At 44.5% G+C, this 17,580-nt stretch overlaps 1 protein-coding gene across 4 annotated transcripts; it reads right to left on the bottom strand.

Annotated features, from left to right (window-relative positions):
• Positions 1 to 66: 66 nt before the first annotated feature.
• On the bottom strand, positions 67 to 14,534 carry ANKRD34B (ankyrin repeat domain 34B). Of its 4 annotated transcripts, none has more exons than XM_040656411.2 (5): positions 14,219 to 14,534; positions 9,024 to 13,846; positions 7,570 to 7,690; positions 5,916 to 6,988; positions 67 to 5,149 (listed from the first exon to the last, which is right to left on the bottom strand). In XM_040656411.2, exons 4-5 carry the CDS (start codon positions 6,934 to 6,936, stop codon positions 5,076 to 5,078), a joined length of 1,095 nt encoding a protein of 364 aa, XP_040512345.1. In that variant the 5' UTR covers positions 6,937 to 6,988; positions 7,570 to 7,690; positions 9,024 to 13,846; positions 14,219 to 14,534; the 3' UTR covers positions 67 to 5,075. The 4 variants fall into 4 exon arrangements, with proteins under 4 accessions (XP_040512345.1, XP_040512343.1, XP_040512344.1 ...); XM_040656409.2 differs by having other exon boundaries at positions 67 to 6,988; positions 9,024 to 9,173; positions 11,303 to 13,846; XM_040656410.2 differs by having other exon boundaries at positions 67 to 6,988; positions 9,024 to 9,173; positions 13,797 to 13,846.
• Positions 14,535 to 17,580: the final 3,046 nt, after the last annotated feature.

The following is a 17,580-nucleotide window of genomic DNA, read 5'->3' as shown; positions in this document are numbered from 1 at the left end:
GCCCTGCGCGGTCACCGCGGGAGGGGGAGAATAAACCTGAGCCCGTCAGCACAGCACGCTGGACTGTTTTATTTAAATAAGAGAGAAGCTTTATTTAACTCTTAGAGATCGTTAGTACAGGATCAACGGCAGAACGGTTCCTCTGGTTACCTGACGGCGCAGACGTCCGTTACGCCCCTCCCGGCTCAGGGAGACGCTGGAGCGCGGGAAGGCCCCCGCCACCTCGCTACGTTGGGTTACCAGAGGAAGCGACGGTGAGGTTGCGCGGTGGCAGCGAGGCGCGCCTCGTTCGCACGCAGCTGCCCGCCGTGCAGCCCCCAGCAGCCCTCCGGAACGACAGTCCTGCCGAAGAATCGGCTCAAATGTATCCCCAGTGTCCTCCAGGCCGCGGGCCTGGAATGTTCCGTCGCTCGTTTTCTAAGCGCAGAGCTGATGAGGTTACGCTACAAGTTGTGTCTGAGACAAACACGTGAAATATCCCCATAGAGCATCGAGAAGACAGCAAAAGGTGAATAGTCCCGCAAACCTGTGCCAGCATTTTGACTGACAACAATAGCGACTGGGACTTGGTTTCCTTGTTCTCTTCTTGGTAAACGGTTGTGGCAGTTACCAAACCTCGGTTCGTGGAACCTCGGTACAAATCACATGCATCCCGAGTACATAAATAGATTTTAAGGACCCACTATAAAAAATACGTACAATACTAAATCTGATGGTGAAAACTCACACTTAATACGTTTGTCCTCCCTGAAGAGAAAGGAGGCTACCGAGGGGAAAGAAAAGCAGGAGAGGGAAGCAGAAAAGAGAGTGCAGAATTCCCGTCTTATTGCTACGCGCAGATTACTTCAAGGATAATCTGGCTGCTGCTTAATCCTTGAGAGGTCAGACTGCATCGGGACCTTTGAACACCGCGCAGAAGAAAGAAAGATCAGCGTTTATAAAAATAGCATCTGTTTTAGTAAGACAAATCCCTAAAAAGTCAAGAGTTCCCTCGGTTTTTCTACAAAAAGGAATTCAGAAGCACATGGTCCTGAAGCACCGGCATGGCACCCTAAGTCAGGACTTCACCGACAGTGCTGTTGTCAACTTAATTGCAGTTTTTCTCTTAAGATAGATTTGATGAGGGAAGGGGATGTACTGCTGAGTGACAGAGAAGAGCCAGGGAACACTGTCACTTCAGGGAGGAAGGGGGGAAAACCTCCGGTTTGTCCCAGAGGAGTTTGTAAGGGCTCCTCCAATAAGGTAACGGGGCCAGCTGTCCTGCTGAGATGGAATCAGAAAAGCCAAGGCACAGGTGGACCTAAACCTGGCAAGGGATGCGAAAAATAGCAAGAAGAGATTCTGTGGTACATTGGTTGAAAGACAGGCGAAGGAGAGCGTATCCCCTCTGATAACTTAGAAGGGAGAACGAAATACGGCAGATGTGGAGAAGACTGACTGGGTCTCCGCTGCCAGTCAGGCTTTCCATGCCCATTATGTCCCTGAACATCCAGGTTGAGGCTAGGTGAGCAAAATCCCTTCCACTGTAAGAGCAGCGCAAGAGCAGCTGGGGCACTACAGGCCAGGTGGGTCTGCACCTGGGAAGATCATGGCGCAGGTCACTGCTTTTGTGAGGCAATCACAAAAGATGTTTTGCAGTACTGCACAGTATTTTGCAGATGAAAATGAAAAATTAAGAAAAAAATTACCTTTCTGAATTCTTGGAAGATTTGCAGAAGTCTGTTGCAGAGATCCAGAACCAATAATCTCATAGGTAGTCCATTTTCCTCAAAGCTGTAATTTATGTTGACAGGAATGCTTACTCATGGAAGTATCAGTTCTATTTTATGTAGTTTAATGCAGGGCTATTTAAGGACTGATGCCATTAATCTGCTCAGATGTTTGAGTGAATGAGCTTCCCTGTTTTTTCACTGCCAGATGTGAAACAGACCAGATGACCTGCCAGGGTGGGAAGCCACAGTCCTGGAAAGCCAGCATCAGGCAAGGAAAAGGTTTCCCCTCATGTTTTCTTTATTGTTATGCATGAAGGACACTTGAAAGGTCTTTTGGTGTTTTTAAATCTTTGAGCTTGTGAGGTGGAATTTAACATTATAAATCAGATCTGTTTTCTACTCTTTGCCTAAGGATAACTGGAGAACAAATGGGATTAATGTTTCAAAAATGGCAGAACTGTATCTTCACTTGAATGGAACTAAAATAAGCTACTCTTTCACATGTTACTGTGTACAAATTCAGCTCTGTTTGATTAAATTTAATTAACTGTTCCAGTTTTCCAGTACAGAGACAGCCTGAGGAACACTTAGCAGTGAGCACCTTTGGCAGTGATTCAGCATATCCTAAACAGTGAATAAATGGATGTGTCTATTTCCATGTTGTCTGAAGGGGAAAAAGAAAACAACTTTTTTTTTTTTATGCATCATAACAACAGCAAGAAAACACAACTGAATTGTTTTTCCTTTTAAGGTCACTTTTATCACTGATGCAACAATAAGCATTAACTTTTCACATAATTTCTGCATCAAAATTAGACACAAAATATTGGCAACATGGCAGAACGATCTCTCTCCCCAACACACTGGGCATTTTCCTCCATATTCTAAACACTTTAAAAATATACTATTTCAGGGAGCAGTACATAGTTAATACACAATTAATTATAAAACCCACACAGCAGAAATGAGATTTTAAACTTTCAGTGAAGATATTGGGTAGAAAATCTTATCATTCGTTGGTATTTTCTAAAAAAAAAAGTACTTGTATTTCTTAAAGACATATTTTTAACTTCCAATATTTATATTCATCATGAAATAAATAGGCTAGAATTCAATTTCCATGTATAGCATAAAAAACATTTCATAAATATATTGTGTTGCATACACATTGTTTTTGTATGGACTGATTTTTAAATTTACGGTTAATAATTTAAGATTGCCTTATGCCATTCCATGTAATTTCTCTGCTACAACATGCTTCCCACGTAATCTTTCTTGATTCTACCACGAATGTGCAGAGGCTGATCCAACAATGCCTCCTGAAATACAGCACTGTTCTCCACACTGAACCTGAATGGAACCAAGTTCTCCATGTGCTTCACCATGTGTGCCGGTGGTTATCGTATGGTATGACATACCATCACTTCTGGAGCTGCCTCAGTTCTGAATGCTTATCTGTGCAAACTCATGGAACTAAGCCTACCCAATTCTTACTCATCCATAAATGCATAAGAAACTTTCAAGGGATGAATAGTCATTCTCTAAAAGATGAACAAGCAATCAAATAAATACCCTACTCCTGTCACCAGCAACATGTTTATGACTGCAGCTGGTTAATTCTGAGACATTCACCAACAAATACTCGAACAAGAAACTGAACAAGCGTGACAGCTGTATCCAAGTCAAACCTTGTGTGGGTCACTGTGCACCAGGGTACTACACATCCCATGTTAGCAGAGCTGTGAGCACTCCAACTTTCAAGGCCTATATTTTTTTTTGTGGAAGAATTAATTTTGACTGCAGTGGGACAGGCTTGCTTCTTTACTCATTCTTGTTATCTGTGGGAGTTTGGACAGAGAGCAGATTCTCACAGATTCTCTATAATCTGGAAGTTGGAAAGACTTGGTGTCAAAAAAAAAAAAAGATTTTAAGATTCAAATCTGTAGTTCTGGATATGTGTTTTGTACAGTGGTGCTGAGTAGGGATGTAAACCACGCTGTTTTCCTTTCCATATGTCAAAAGTTTCCTTCTTCAAAAATATATATATTATGAGCTTTAAGACATTTTTATATTTTTACATCAAAAGGCATTTACAGAGATGATTGTATATTTATTATTTACTCGAAATTGTCTTATAGTAAGGGCAAGGCTAAAGAATATCACAGTTACTCATTAGGCAACAGCACAGAGTGAATTCTGACAGAAACCAAAAGAAGGCAGAAAACACCCACAGTAAAGGGCACCTCATTTTGGTATACAGAAATTCAGGTTATACAGACACCAATACAGATAGTTTTTTTGTTTGCTTGTTTTTGGTAAATAACGGCAAAAGAGAGCACATTAAATACTTCTCAATCTTTAGAAGACAAGTTATTAAATGTTAGATTTGATGCCATAAATCAAGCATCTACAGAACATGCACAAATACAAGATAGGTGTTTGGAACCACTAAATACCAAACAGGAAGGAAAAACACATCTTTGATAGAAATAGTTAAATATATGATTTACCTCAGAGGCAAAGCATGTTTCTGACCTGTAACAAATTCATGCTTTTGCTTCAAATTAGGCAAAATGAGCTCTTCCAGCTCCCAGGTGAATATCCCCATTGTTGAATTTTTCTTTTTAATATATCTGAGAGCAGGACAGAGCTCATCCTTGCTCCCAGGCAAGGAAGGGTGTGTGATATCTTCCACCACCTATATCTTGTCTTGAGAAGAAATACAGGTATGGGAAGAACAAGACCCCATGTGTTCTGGAGACCTCTCGGTGTTTGAGAGCCTGAAGCTGCAGAAAGTAACAGAGCCCCATTCTGAGAAGAGCCTTCACCTCCCCCACCCATCCTCGTTTTAATGAGCAAACCCCAGCAGACAGCTTGAGAAGCCCAAGTTGATGGATGTGGCTACCTGATGCTGCAAGCAAGGTCTGGTCATTTTACATGAGAAGCAACAGCACCACTCAGGCACTCTGCTGGCCTCATGGCTCAATGCTGGACTGCTGTCACACGCTGAATGCCCAACTGCAGAGCTCTGAAGTCTGTGTACCATGCCAATTCACAGTGGGCACATCAAGCAGATCCCCAGTCTTCATCTGGAATTTCCCAAGTGAAGCTACATGTACAGCATGGCTGTGTAACATCTGTTTTCATTTATAGTCTGTGTATTGTCTGTTTACATGCAGTAAAACCACAGAAGGCTGGTGGCACCCACCACTGCCCACCCTTCAAGCACAGGCTCTTGTCTGGAGTGTCTGAAAATCACAAAACTCTGACGACATCACAGTCAAATGTTCCAAGTTCCCAAATTCCATTTGTACAACTTTTCTGGGGGGTGAAACGAGATAGTGTTTGGGGAAAACTTGCAACCTAGAAATGAGAACTGCAGCACCTAAGCTCCTTCATAGATTCAGACTGATGTGGGTAAGGCTTCAATGCTAAAACTGAAATTAGGAGGAGAATATAATAAATATTCCTCAGTCTGTGGAAAGCAGCATCATTTAATTAATTAATTAGACAGTTAAGTATATCTTTTGATGTAGTATCTAAGCTATTTAATTCATTCTGAGGCTGAGAGCCCTACATCACAGACCTGCCATCTTTTCAGAAGTGTATCGTTAGAGTTAGGTAGAGCAGAGAGTCTGAACACATTGTAAACATTTTAAAACCCTTCAATCTCCTGTCAGAAATTCACTAATTGCTTAATCTGCTCAGTCTGTAATGACTGCCTCCTTAGTAGCGTTTTTGTATTTTTGGTCTCGCTAAGGGAAGCAGGTGCTGCTGGTATTAAGTGTTTCTGCCCATAAGAAATCACCCCAGAAACCTTATGCAAGAAATTAATAGCTGGAATCTGGGGCTGCAGATTCACATTCAGTGGTGGAAGAAAACCTGGTCTTGTCTGAGCAGTGTTATCCAACAGTAAGGCTCCTGAACCCCGTCTTTCTCGAAAAGTCTCATTTTTTCTGCTCATGGGAACAGAACGTATTTTCTCTAGTAAACCTCTAGAACTTGAAAACAAAGAATGAGATGAAGAAACAGTCTTCTTCTTTCCTATCACTGACTTACTGTCTTCTGCAGCAGCAGGATGTACAGTAGTAGTTAACTGAGAATCAGAGCTGTAATGGTTTGCTCCTAAGTTTCTTTTTTTGATAATAGTGCTTAGGTTTGAAATGAAGCTGATTTGTTTCAAACTAGAATTCTCATACTTACCCCCCAGGATCCCACTGGGAAGATGCTCCTCTTCCCTGTAACAAGTCTGATAGTTTATCTCCTCATATAATTTCTTTGATCCATTTTTGTCAGCAGTTTTCAGTACATTAGCAGTGTCTTTTATGTCAACATTTTGGTGTCTGGTAACAAACCTCTTTGATAAAGCAAAGCCATTGGCTTTAGAAGAGAGTTCTTCTGGAGTTATATCCTGAAGCTCTTCATATAAAGAAGAAACCTTACCCTGGTGAAACAATGAAGGAGAGCTCTTTACCCAAGGCTCTGACTGTAGCTGCTGCAAATGTGCCAGACTGGATCCTATGTCTGATGAACTTGAATTTCGTGGTGGAACTGGCTGAGAATGATCTGTGCTTCTGGGATGTTCCAGATCCTTAAAGCTGAAGAGTGCCCTTTTAGTTCCATCTGAGCCTGAAAGTGGGGGTGATGATTTCAGTTCTATTTCAGATGGGGAAATGCAGGAAGCTGTAGAGCAGCATTCCTCAAGGTCTGCAGGAGACACATTTAAGTACTGTTTTGTTGTCTGCCTTCCTGATGGAGACTTGTCTGTTGTGATTATGATTACCTCCTTTCCTCTTGCTCTACAGGCATTGAGAAGAACTTTCAGAGTCTCTTTGTCTTCGGAGTTTATTGCATACACCAGTGCAGAGCAGTCAGAATGATCTTGTAGGCTTGGGTCAGCTCCACTTTTAAGTAGCAGAGAAACCACCTCAGGCCCCGCTTTTTCTATACAAGCATGCATCAAGGCTGTCTTTCCAGATTTGTCCTGGATGTTTGGATCTGCCTTGTTTTCCAGTAGATATTTAACCATCTTTGCCTTGCTAACACTCTGGGAGTCCACATGTTGTGTCTTACAGGCAATCATTAAGGGGGTTTCACCTCTGTTGTTACTTTCATTGATGTAGGCTCCACCTTCCAGTAACAGCCTGGTGAGGCGCAGTCGACTCTGGTAGACAGCTCTGATCAGGGAGTTCCCTTCCGTCGGCAGCTCCACAGTCTGATTCATGACACTTGTCTTTCACTTACACCTTCCTAGCTGCAGAAAATAACACCTGGTGCTGAAAGAAGGCAAGGAGGCCAAAAAAGAAAAAAGAAGGAAAAAAAAGGGGGGAAGGAAGAAAGATTAGCAGTTTGAATTGCTCCTATGAATTTGTCAGCACTCTTTTAAGACTAGGAAGGAGGGAAAAAAGAAAAGAAAATATTCCCACTTTCTAGACTCCCAGAAACACATTATTTATTTTTCAACAGTACTTAAAATATTTACAATGCTTAAGATGCGGCTGTGACTTTGTTTTCTCTTTCTCCACACAGTAATGGCTTTATACTGACTACACCGAAGTGACACTGCAGCAGTTGTAGCACTCTTGATTCAAACCACTGGAAGCAAGAACAAGATGAACCCTGCAGCATTTGTTTTCACCGAGTTCCTGCGAATACTTGGCCAATTCTATTTTTTTTTTATCAAATGACAGTGTAAACATCTACAAATAAGTGAGGAAAAAAACAGGTTCCTGGGTCTTAATAAGAAGAAAAGCACAAGCACACTTTGTTTAGCTAAGAATTAACTTTTAAATAGTTGGAAGACTAATATTATCTCTTTTATAAAACTAAAGCAGTAACATTTGCAGAAGAACACTACCTTAGTTATGGTGCTTGGAAGACACACTAGTCTGAATGACACTGTACAAATGAAGTGATGCCAAAGCTGTTGCACTTGTCACAGAGCTGAGAGTAATCCACTGCCTGGGCAAAAGTCAGCTCTAAAAGAAAAAAAAAGCATTCAGTAGTATGAGGGAAAATCTGGAGGTTTCATATGAAAAAAAATAGGAGCTTAATGACATCAACAGTGGCAATGAATGCACTCTCAGCAAGTTTGCTGATGACACCAAGCTGAGGGGTGCAGTCAACACACCCAAGAGAGTCATCAAGAGAGAAGTGGACAGGCTGAGCAGTGGGCCAAGAACCTCATGAAGTTCAACAAATCCAAGCACAAGGTACTGCCTATGGGTTGTGGCAACCCCCACTATCAGTACAAGCTGGGGGATGGAAGGATAGAGCACAGCCTCATCAAAAGAACTTGAGGGTACTGATGGATGGCAAGTTGGATATGGGCAAGCAATGCTCCCTCACAGTCCAGAAAGCCAACCATATCCTGGGCTGCATCAAAAGAAGCATGGCCAGCAGTGTGAGGAAGGTGATCTTGCCCCTCTACTCTGATGAGGTGAGACCTCATCTGGAGTACTGTGTCCAGATGTGGGGTCCTCAGTACAAGAGAGACATGGACCTGTTGGAGCACATCCAGAGGAGGGCCACAAAAATGATCCAAGGGATGGAGCACCTCTCCTAAGAGGATGGGGCTGTTTATCCTGGAGAAGACTCCAGAGACCTTCTAGAGTGGCCTCCAGTATCCAAAGGAGGGGGAGAAAAGAAAGGGACAGACTCCTTAGTGGTGTCTGTTGTGGTAAGGCAAGGGGAAATGGTTTCAAACTGAAAGAGAGCAGATTTAGTTTAGATATAAGGAAAAAGTCTGTGGGTTTTTCTTTTGTTTGCTTGTTTTTACATTGAGGGTAGTGAGATGGTGGAACAGGTTGCCCAGAGAGATGGTAGATGTCCCCCATCCCTGAAGACAGTCCAGGTCAGCCAGTACAGGGCTCTGAGCACCTGATGGAGCTGTAGGTGCCCCTGTCCATTGCAGGTGATTTGGACTAGACGGCCTTTGATTCTAAATTACTTTTTGTTTAGGGAAAAAGTCTTCAGAGACAAAAGAAAAATCAGTATTTAAGAACTGTCAGAGCAATATGATTTCAAAACAAGACTGGATATGAAACCATATTTGTTTATTTACAATATATTTCTATAGAAATAAAAACGTCAAATTAGTTTAATTGCAAATGAAATGAGCGCACTTATTTACCATGGGGAGTATTAGTAATATTCTGGTGAATAGCCGAGTAGTAACTTCATTCTGTTTTTCTTCCAAATTGGTGTTTTATGCTGGATTCTGAAGTCAAATGACAGTATCAACGTAATTTGTTCTAAAAGTCCAAGAAACAGCAACATAAAAGTCAGCTGAAATACATGTGACACGCTTACCTCAGATTTCCACCCTTGCCGTAGGTAAAGGTGCCTCTGTTCATCTGTGACATGCCACAGCTCCCCAGCTGCAGTGAGAACAGTTAGTGCAGGGGCTTCATGCTTGCTTCTCTGTTTGTCCTCATGGAGCAAATACCGCACTGCTGATCGCTGGTGAGAACAGAGATGCCACTGTGATACTATCATTTTCTTTCATTGGATTTTGTTCTTTTTAAAAACCTTTTCCTCAATAAAACTATATTTTAAAACTAATTGCACTCAAACCACTTTCAGGACTCATTGTTATAGTGAAGGTTCATGATTCAGTATTGTCTCTCTCAGCTTTCATTGATGTACAAATAGTTATTAGGAAATACATATTTTTGAGGTATAAAACGCTCAAGATTATCATCAAGTCTATTAATAAAAAAACTGTCCAATTAACTGGCACATTCAAGGTGTCAGGATGCAAGTTAAAGAGAAACATCTTTTAGATAGCACACATGCTGGAGTTCTGACATAGTCTCCCCTCATTTCTGAAATATCTTTAAGTCACCAGTGATTTTGTATTTCTTTCAGACTTACCTTTTCATACCAGCCTGCTTGCATTACTTAAGTGAAGGTACGCAGCACTAACAGAAGTCTTTTCAACTACAGAAATTCTTGTTTTGGTTTGAAGAACATTAAATAACAGGCACAGGAGGAGAACACTACTCAGAGCCCTTCAGCAAGAAAACGAGACTGTTTTTCTGTTATCTGACCAAATGCTACCACTTGCTTAAAGTTGCTGTCTGCATATACTTCAGCTGAACTATGAATGTAAGTGAGGATAGAGTAAGGCTAGCCTAAGCCAGTAGCTTTTCAATGTTTGGAACAGGTTTCCTACTTGGAAGACTCTATTTTGCCATAGCAAAGGTAAGGTCACTTAAAGTTCAATTTCTAAATAACTTCTGTCTTAATTAAACAGAGATCAGCAGCAGCTAGAAGAAGCATTAAGCCTCATTCACCTCTTCACACTATGAACAGACAGCTGTAACAAAAAGCTGCAAAAATAAAAAGATGATGAGGTGCTTGCATGCTGCTATGCTGATAGAATCATTAAGATTGGAAAAGACTGCTAAGATCATCTAGGCCAAATGTCCACCTATCACCAATATTGCCCACTAAGTCACATCCCTAAGTGCTCTATCTATCTACCCTTTCCTTAAACACCTCCAGGGATGGTGATTCAACCACTTCCCTGGGCTGCCCATTCCATTCTACCTAACCCTCTTTTGGAGAAGAAATTCTTCCTAATATCCAACCCCTTCTGGCACAGCTTCAGGCCATCGTCTCTCATCCTATTGCTGTTTCCAGAAGAGGCTAGTCCCCACCTCACCACAACCTCCTTTGCAGGCAGTTGTAGAGGGGAATAAGGTCTCCCCTGAGCTTCTTCTTCTTAAGACTGAGCAAACCCAGTTGCCTCAGCTGCTCCTCAAAAGGCTTGTGCTTCAGACCCCTCACAGCTTCACTGCCCTTCTCTGAACATGCTCCAGAATTTCCACGTTTTTCTTGTAGTGAAGGGCCCAAAACTGAACACAGCACTTGAAGTGGAGCCTTACCAGGACAGAGTACAGAAGAACAATCACCTCCCTGCTCCTGCTGGCTGCACTGTTTCTGATACAAGCTGGGATGCATTTGGCCTTCTTGGCTACACGGGCACACTGCTGGTTCATGTTCAACTGAGTGTCAATGAACACCCCCAGGTGTTTCCTCTGCACAGCCTTCCAGCCACTCTGCCCTTAGTAGGTAGCATTGCCTGGGGTTGTGACCAAAGTGGAGAATCCAACACTTGGTCTTGTTAAACTTCATCCCATTGGCCTCAGCCCAGCTATTCAGCCTGTCCAGATCCCTCTTTAGAGCCTTCCTTCCCCTCAGGCAGATCGACACTTCACCTCAACTTGGTGTCATCTGTAAACTCATGAGGCTGCACTCCATTCCTTCAGCCAAATTATTAATAAAGACAGTGAGCAGGATAGGCCTCAATACCAACCCCTGGGGAACACCACTCATGACCTGTTGCTGGCTGGACTGAACTCCATTCACCACCACTCTCTGGAACCAGCCCCAAAGCAAGTTCTTTACCCAGCAAAGAGTGTGCCTGTCCAAGCCACAGGCTGCCATCTTCTCCCAGAGAATACCATGGCAGACAGTGTCAAAGGCTTTGCTGAAGTCTAGGTACGCTATGCCAACAGCCTTTCCCTCATCCACCAGGCAGGCTACCTGGTCAGAGGAGATGAGATTGGTCAACTAGGACCTACCTTTCATGAAGCCACACTGCCTGGGCCTGAACCCACGGCTGTCCCGCATATGCCATGTAATCTCACTCAAGATCATCTGTTTCTTATCCTTCCTTGGCACTGATGTCAGGCTGACAGGCCTGTAGTTCCCTGGATTTTCCTTATGACCCTTCTTGCAGATGGGAATCACAATGGCAAATCACCAGTCCTCTGGGACGTCTCCAGTAGATGAGGACTTCTGATGGATGGTGGAAAGCAACTTGGCAATCATCTCCATCAGCTCCCCTTGCACCCTCGCATGGATCCCATCTGGCCCCGTGGAACTGTGACAGTCCAAGTGCAGTGGCAGGTCTCTGGCTGTTTCCTCTTGAATTGTGGGGGGAGGGTTTTCTGCTCTCCACCCCAGACTTCCAGGTTGGAGGGTAAAGTACCCAGGTGATAATTCATCTGACTATTAAAGACAGATGTAAAGCAGGCATTGAAAACCTCAACCTTTTCCTTATCCTCAGGAATCCTTAGGAAACTGGATGTTTCCTACCACATCCAGTAAAGCATGGAGATTCTCACTGGCCCTTAACTGTTGGTACATTTGTAAACATATTTTTCCATTGTCCTTTACCATAGTGGCTAGGTTGAGCTCATACTGGGCTTTAGCATTTCTGATTTTCTCCCTGCATATCTTAGCAACTTCCCTGTACTCTCCCTGAGTTGCCTGTCCCTTCTTCCACAGGAGGTAAACTCTTCAGTTCCCTGTTCAGCCACATCACTTCATCTTACAGCACAGGGGACAGCCCACTCCTGTATCTTTACAACTTCCTTTTTGAGAAGCATCCAGCCTTCCTGGATCCCTCCACCCTCCAAGACTGATTCCTAAGGGATGGGATGGTGGTGGGATGGTGCAAGAACCTAAAGACAGGCAGGATGCAGAATACACTACTGGAAGGAAAATCCTTTATTGCTGACTACTTCCATCACATCCATACTGGCCATAGGCATGTATCTGCATGTACAGATATGCATGCCCAGCTGAGAACAGACCAAGAGCCATCTGTAAGCATCTCTTGCCCTCACAGTGGTGAAGAGGTGACCACAAGACATGCAGCACATGTTGCATGAACCTGGCCTGTCAACACCAGAAGAGTTACATACCTGTAAATGAACAGTATAATGCACAATACATTCTTAAAAGCTATGCACCATAACCATGATTTCATCTGTAGAATCCGTCCATCGCAGGAGAATGTGCCATCCTTTACAGGGCCATGTCATCCTAAAATTGCTCTTGTGGAAACAAAGTGCAGACAGACTTCTGTAAGACCAGAGTGACACTTCCTGAAGGGAAACACACCTAGACAGGGTACACCCTGCTCCAAAAAAAAAAAAAACAAAAAACAAAACAGCAACAACAAAAAACCACCAACAACCCAACAAAAAAGCACAGTACTTAGAGGTACTTGAAGTGAAAGTCACAGTTCAAGCAGACTCCCCAGAAGATTTACTCAGTTGATAATTCATCACAGTGACATTAAACAAATTGGGATTATACATGCTCTAATCTCAGTAGCTGTGATGCCAGGAACAACTGCACGTGTAACTGAGATTTCAGGAGAGCCACAGGAGCCAGACTGGTGCTGGGACAGCTCTTCAAGGAATGAAGAATTGTGTGACCACACAGATGAAGACCAGACAGCTGGTCTTTCAGAACATTCACAAGTTTCTAATGTTCTTGTGCAAATCACACATCAGGAACACTTATTCTTCTGTAGAGAAATTAATTAATTAATTTTATTTTTAAAGAGACAAGTTGTCCTGCAGGCTGGAATGAAGCACAAGGCACCTGGTAGAATGAAAATCAATTATTGAAGGCAAAGATGGTTTGTTTCCAAGGAGTAGTAAGGCAGTGCTGTGGATCTGTGCTGGGTCCTGTCTTGAGGTCCGACAGGCAAGTACAAAGCAGTGCTAACCCAGATCCCTATTCTGACAGAGGTCCTGCTGCCATCAGAGTGGGAAAAGCCACTGGAACTTACAAGTTTTAGCACTTTTTTTTTGTCCTGTACCCCTTGCTTTCTGATCAGTGAACATACTGATGTAGCTGTCGGTGTCCCTGCTCACTGCAGGGCAGTTGGAGGAGGGAGCCTTGAAGGGTCCCTCCCAACTCAAACCATTCTATGACTCTAATTACCAGGTGACAGCATTTTGCTACAGGTAGGAATGGAAATAACCTCAAAACTAAGGGGCAAAACACTCACTGTTATAATGTACAGACATCTTCACTAAGTGAACATAGCAAAGGATGCTGTGAATTGATGTTATTGCAAGATATTCCTCACTTCTTCAAAGTTAAAGCCAAATTTCCTGTGTGTCCCACCCTCTCAGCATTACATACAACTTTTCACGGCAGCGTCCAGGGAGTCTCAAATAATTCCACTACAGTTAAGCCAGCGATTCTCCCCTCTGTCAGAGGAGGGCTCAGCCACTGAAGGCGCACAAAGCCGTAAGCGCGTGTGTCATTCACCTTAACTTTGTGAATTCTCCCGGTCGGTGTAACAGCTCCGATCTCCCCCGCTGACATTTAACCGCGTGTAAAAAAAAAAAAAATCTAATTAAAAGTTACCAACATAGCCACAGTTTCCCCCACAGCCCCGGGGAGCCGCCAGGACCAAGCCGGGTTTCAGGCACCAAGGCGCGACTCCCCACAGCCACGAGCATTTGCGCGGCGAGCCCCGTGCCGCCCCTCCGCCGGGCCGAGCTGAGGGCGGCTGGTCTGGGCGCTGCCTGCAGCCGTCCCACTCACCGTGCTCTGCCTTGCTGCCCTCAGAGGAGCGTTGGAGAGCTCCAGCCCGCGCCGCTCGCTGTCCGTAACTCCAGAGGAGCCCGCCAGCGCCGCACGGTCCCAACCCCGCAGGCTGCCATCAGACCGCCCCGCTCGCTCCTCACCTGTCCCTGTCCCAACTCCTAGCGGCCGGCGTGGTGGCGCGGCGCTCCACCGCCCGCTGCGTTCTCAGGCAGAGCTGCACCTCCCCTCCACGCGCGCACGCAGCAAAGTGGAAGTTCCGCCTGCTTTATAAAGCGGCCGGCGGTCAGCGGAGCGAGACGTGAGGAGGAGGGGGTCTACGCTGCGCAGGTGTCGGCCCCCTCCGGCCACGCTTAGCGAGAGACAGAGGGAACGGAGCTGCGGTCCTCGGCGCCCACGTCTGACGGCCCTCACGACCCTGCTCCCTCACAGCCACACCCCGCTGCCTCGTTCACACACTCTCTTGCCCCAACCCAGCCTTCTCTGCCACCTCCTCAGGGGATGGCTGTAGGAGGCCCTCACACCTTGCTGCCCATCTCCTCGTGGCAGTGGTCTCCCCTCACGGGCTCTCGGCTTTCCACTGTCACCACTGCCTCCATTTCCCTCAGCCAGGCATGACTATCCTCTACAAAGTGATCTCCTGGCCACTCTGTAGACCCCTGTTCTCCCTCCATGGGGAAGGGCACCTGTTCTGAAGAAACAACCCACCTAAAATCCTTGCTGCTTCCTACCACCTAAGGGTATTAATTTGCTGGTGTTTAATGTGAAGTTGAGGCAGATAATCTGTTGCTGGTTGCCCCTGGCTGACTTCCCAAATGAGCTCAAAGACTGCCAGTCTGTGGCTGTGCCCAAACCCAAAAGAAACATGGCTGTAGCTTTTGGTGCTGAAAGGGAACCTGCACTTTGGACAACTGTCCCAAGAGTACCATTCGTTAAGTAAAAATCATCACCTGGAGCCATAAGAGAAGCTGAGAAATTTGTCAGAGATCTTTTTCGGTGGAGCCCGAAGCAGTTCTGCCTTGGGGTGTACTCAGCTTTTACTCTGCAATAATCCCCAGCTATTTCAGATGACAAAACTGCAGAGAAAAAAGAAAGAAAGAAAAAAAAGAGTTGGGTTCTGTTTATTTGTAGGAGGACTACCAGGTCTGTTGTTTCATAAATTAGCCTGGAGACTTTCAGGGCGAGGATCTGAGCAACCTGATTTAGCTGTATGTGTCCCTGCTCATTGCACAGGAATTGGACTAGACGGCCTCTAAAGGTCCCTTCCAAGTCTAAGAATTCCATAATTCTGTGATTCTAGTTCTCTCACACAGTTTCTTCATTATTAAAGAAGCCACTCCAGAAGCAACCATACTTAAAGCATGCCAGGCAAGACATTTTTTTTTTCTTTCTTGGTACTTGATGTTGCCTAACAATGAACTGAGCTGGCAGAAAATAAGTCCCAGTACCTGAGATATATATATATATTTTTGGTGACTAGTACATGAAAGTTCCTCTGCAATACCACTTTAATGCAAGGACACTTTTTATGGATTAATCTACTGAGAAGTAGGCTACATTGTATTTTCTAGAGTGGTTGGAAATCATCTTTGGTACCAGAAGAGGCTTTAATAAGTGACATTTATTCCAATGAAACCAACCTGTACATTCTTCATCACAAACTCAGGAATACAAAAGTTTAAAAAAAAAAAAATCCTGTCAAATACAGTGCGTCACTGTCTTCTCACAGATGCCACGTACTAGGTTTCTGAGGTTATCTGAGGATATAAAATCTCAAAACATGTCCAAAGGGGGGCAACAAAGAGGGTGAGACAATGAGAGTGTATGACTTAGGAGGAGTATATGATGTCACTTGTTTTGTTCAGCCCAGAGAAGACTAAGGGGTAACCTCAATACTCTACTCTCCAGATTCCTCACGGGGAGCAGAGGGCAGCACTGAGCTCTGCTTTCTCGTGTCTGCAACAGGGCCTGAGGGAACAGCATGGAGCTGCATCAGGGAAGGACTGGGGCTGGGGGCGTGCACATCTCTCTCGCAGGAGAGATGCTTCAGGTCCTTTGTCATCTTAATGGCCCTTTATTTAACTCTCTCCATTAGCTTCACACCATCATCCAAGGAAGAACCAGACACATTATCCAGGGAAGAACTGGACACATCATCCCACCAATACAGAGGAGAGGGGATTACATCCCTCAGCCTGACACAATCCTTTGCCTAATGCAGCCCATGACACCTTTTGTCTTTTTTGTTTCGGGGGCAGATCTCTCACTTATGTTCAACTTGGTGTCCACTGGGACCCTCAGTCCTTTGCTACAGTGCCACTTTCCAGATGGGTTGCCCAAGCATACGTTGGTGCTTGGGCTCCATGTCCAAAAGTCTCCTAAATACCTCCAGATATGGGGACTGCACCACTTCCCTGAGCAGCTTGTTCCAATATTTGACCACTTTTGATGTGAAGAAATTCTTCCTAATATCCAACCTAAGCCTCCCATGGCACAACTTGAGGCCATTTCCTTGCATGTTGTCACTCATTATCTGAGAAAAGAGACCAACACCCTTCTCACGGCAGCCTCATTTCAGGTAGCTGTAGAGTAATATGGCATCCTCTCAACATTCTTTACTCCAGACTAAGGTAGCACAGTTCCCCAAGCCGTTCCTCACATATCTCATTTTCTAGTTCCTTCAACTACCTTCATTACAGGAGAGAAGTCAAAGACTTTACCAACGTCCAGGCAGACAATATCTACTGCCCCCCTCTCGTCTACCAGGCCAGTAATTTCATACACAATTGATTGGTCAAGCATGACTTCCCTGGGTGAATTTACACTGATTACTCCTGATCACATTACTGTACTAGTTTATCTGCTTGTTGCTTCAGTGATGCTTGTGTAGAATCATAGAATCATTTGAGTTAGAAGGGACCTTTAAAGGTTATCCAGTCCAACTCCCCTGACAGGAACAGGATCACCTCCATCGCCCTGCTGGCCACACTTCCTATGATGCAGCCTGGGATACCGCCGGCTTTCTGGGCTGCGAGAGCGTATTGTTGGCTCACATTCAGCTTGCCATCCTCCAGTACCCCAAAATCTCACTGCGATAGTGAGCACACACACAACATTCTGCAGAAGTTTTGACTGCCTTTTGCTATGCTAACTTCCTGCAGTGAAGATGTGTGGATGTTACAGTGGTACCTGCGGCAACTTCCTCTTCCCTCCCCTGCAAATGATGTTAAATGCAGGGTCTGTAGTGCTGCGTTGTGCAAGATTCTGCACTCATCTGTTTAAATAGGCAGCTCTGCCTCAAAGACTTTGTCATCTTGGCATATAATAAAAGACAACAGGTGAATGCAGCAAACAAATAGGGTAGTTCAAGGCAAAGTAACAGTGAAACAGTCAGTCGAATTCTGTGTAATAACAGCAGTCACAGAGCTCCAGCAGCCTTGGTGCTATGAAGGGCTTTCTTAGGCATCGCAGGAGTTTCCAGGAGGACTGTGAAAGAGACTTGTGC

Source organism: Gallus gallus, chromosome Z, assembly GCF_016699485.2.
Source record: "Gallus gallus isolate bGalGal1 chromosome Z, bGalGal1.mat.broiler.GRCg7b, whole genome shotgun sequence".
Lineage (NCBI taxonomy): Eukaryota > Metazoa > Chordata > Aves > Galliformes > Phasianidae > Gallus > Gallus gallus.
Note: the sequence above shows the minus strand (reverse complement) of the source record. Positions and strands in the feature narration are given on the sequence as shown.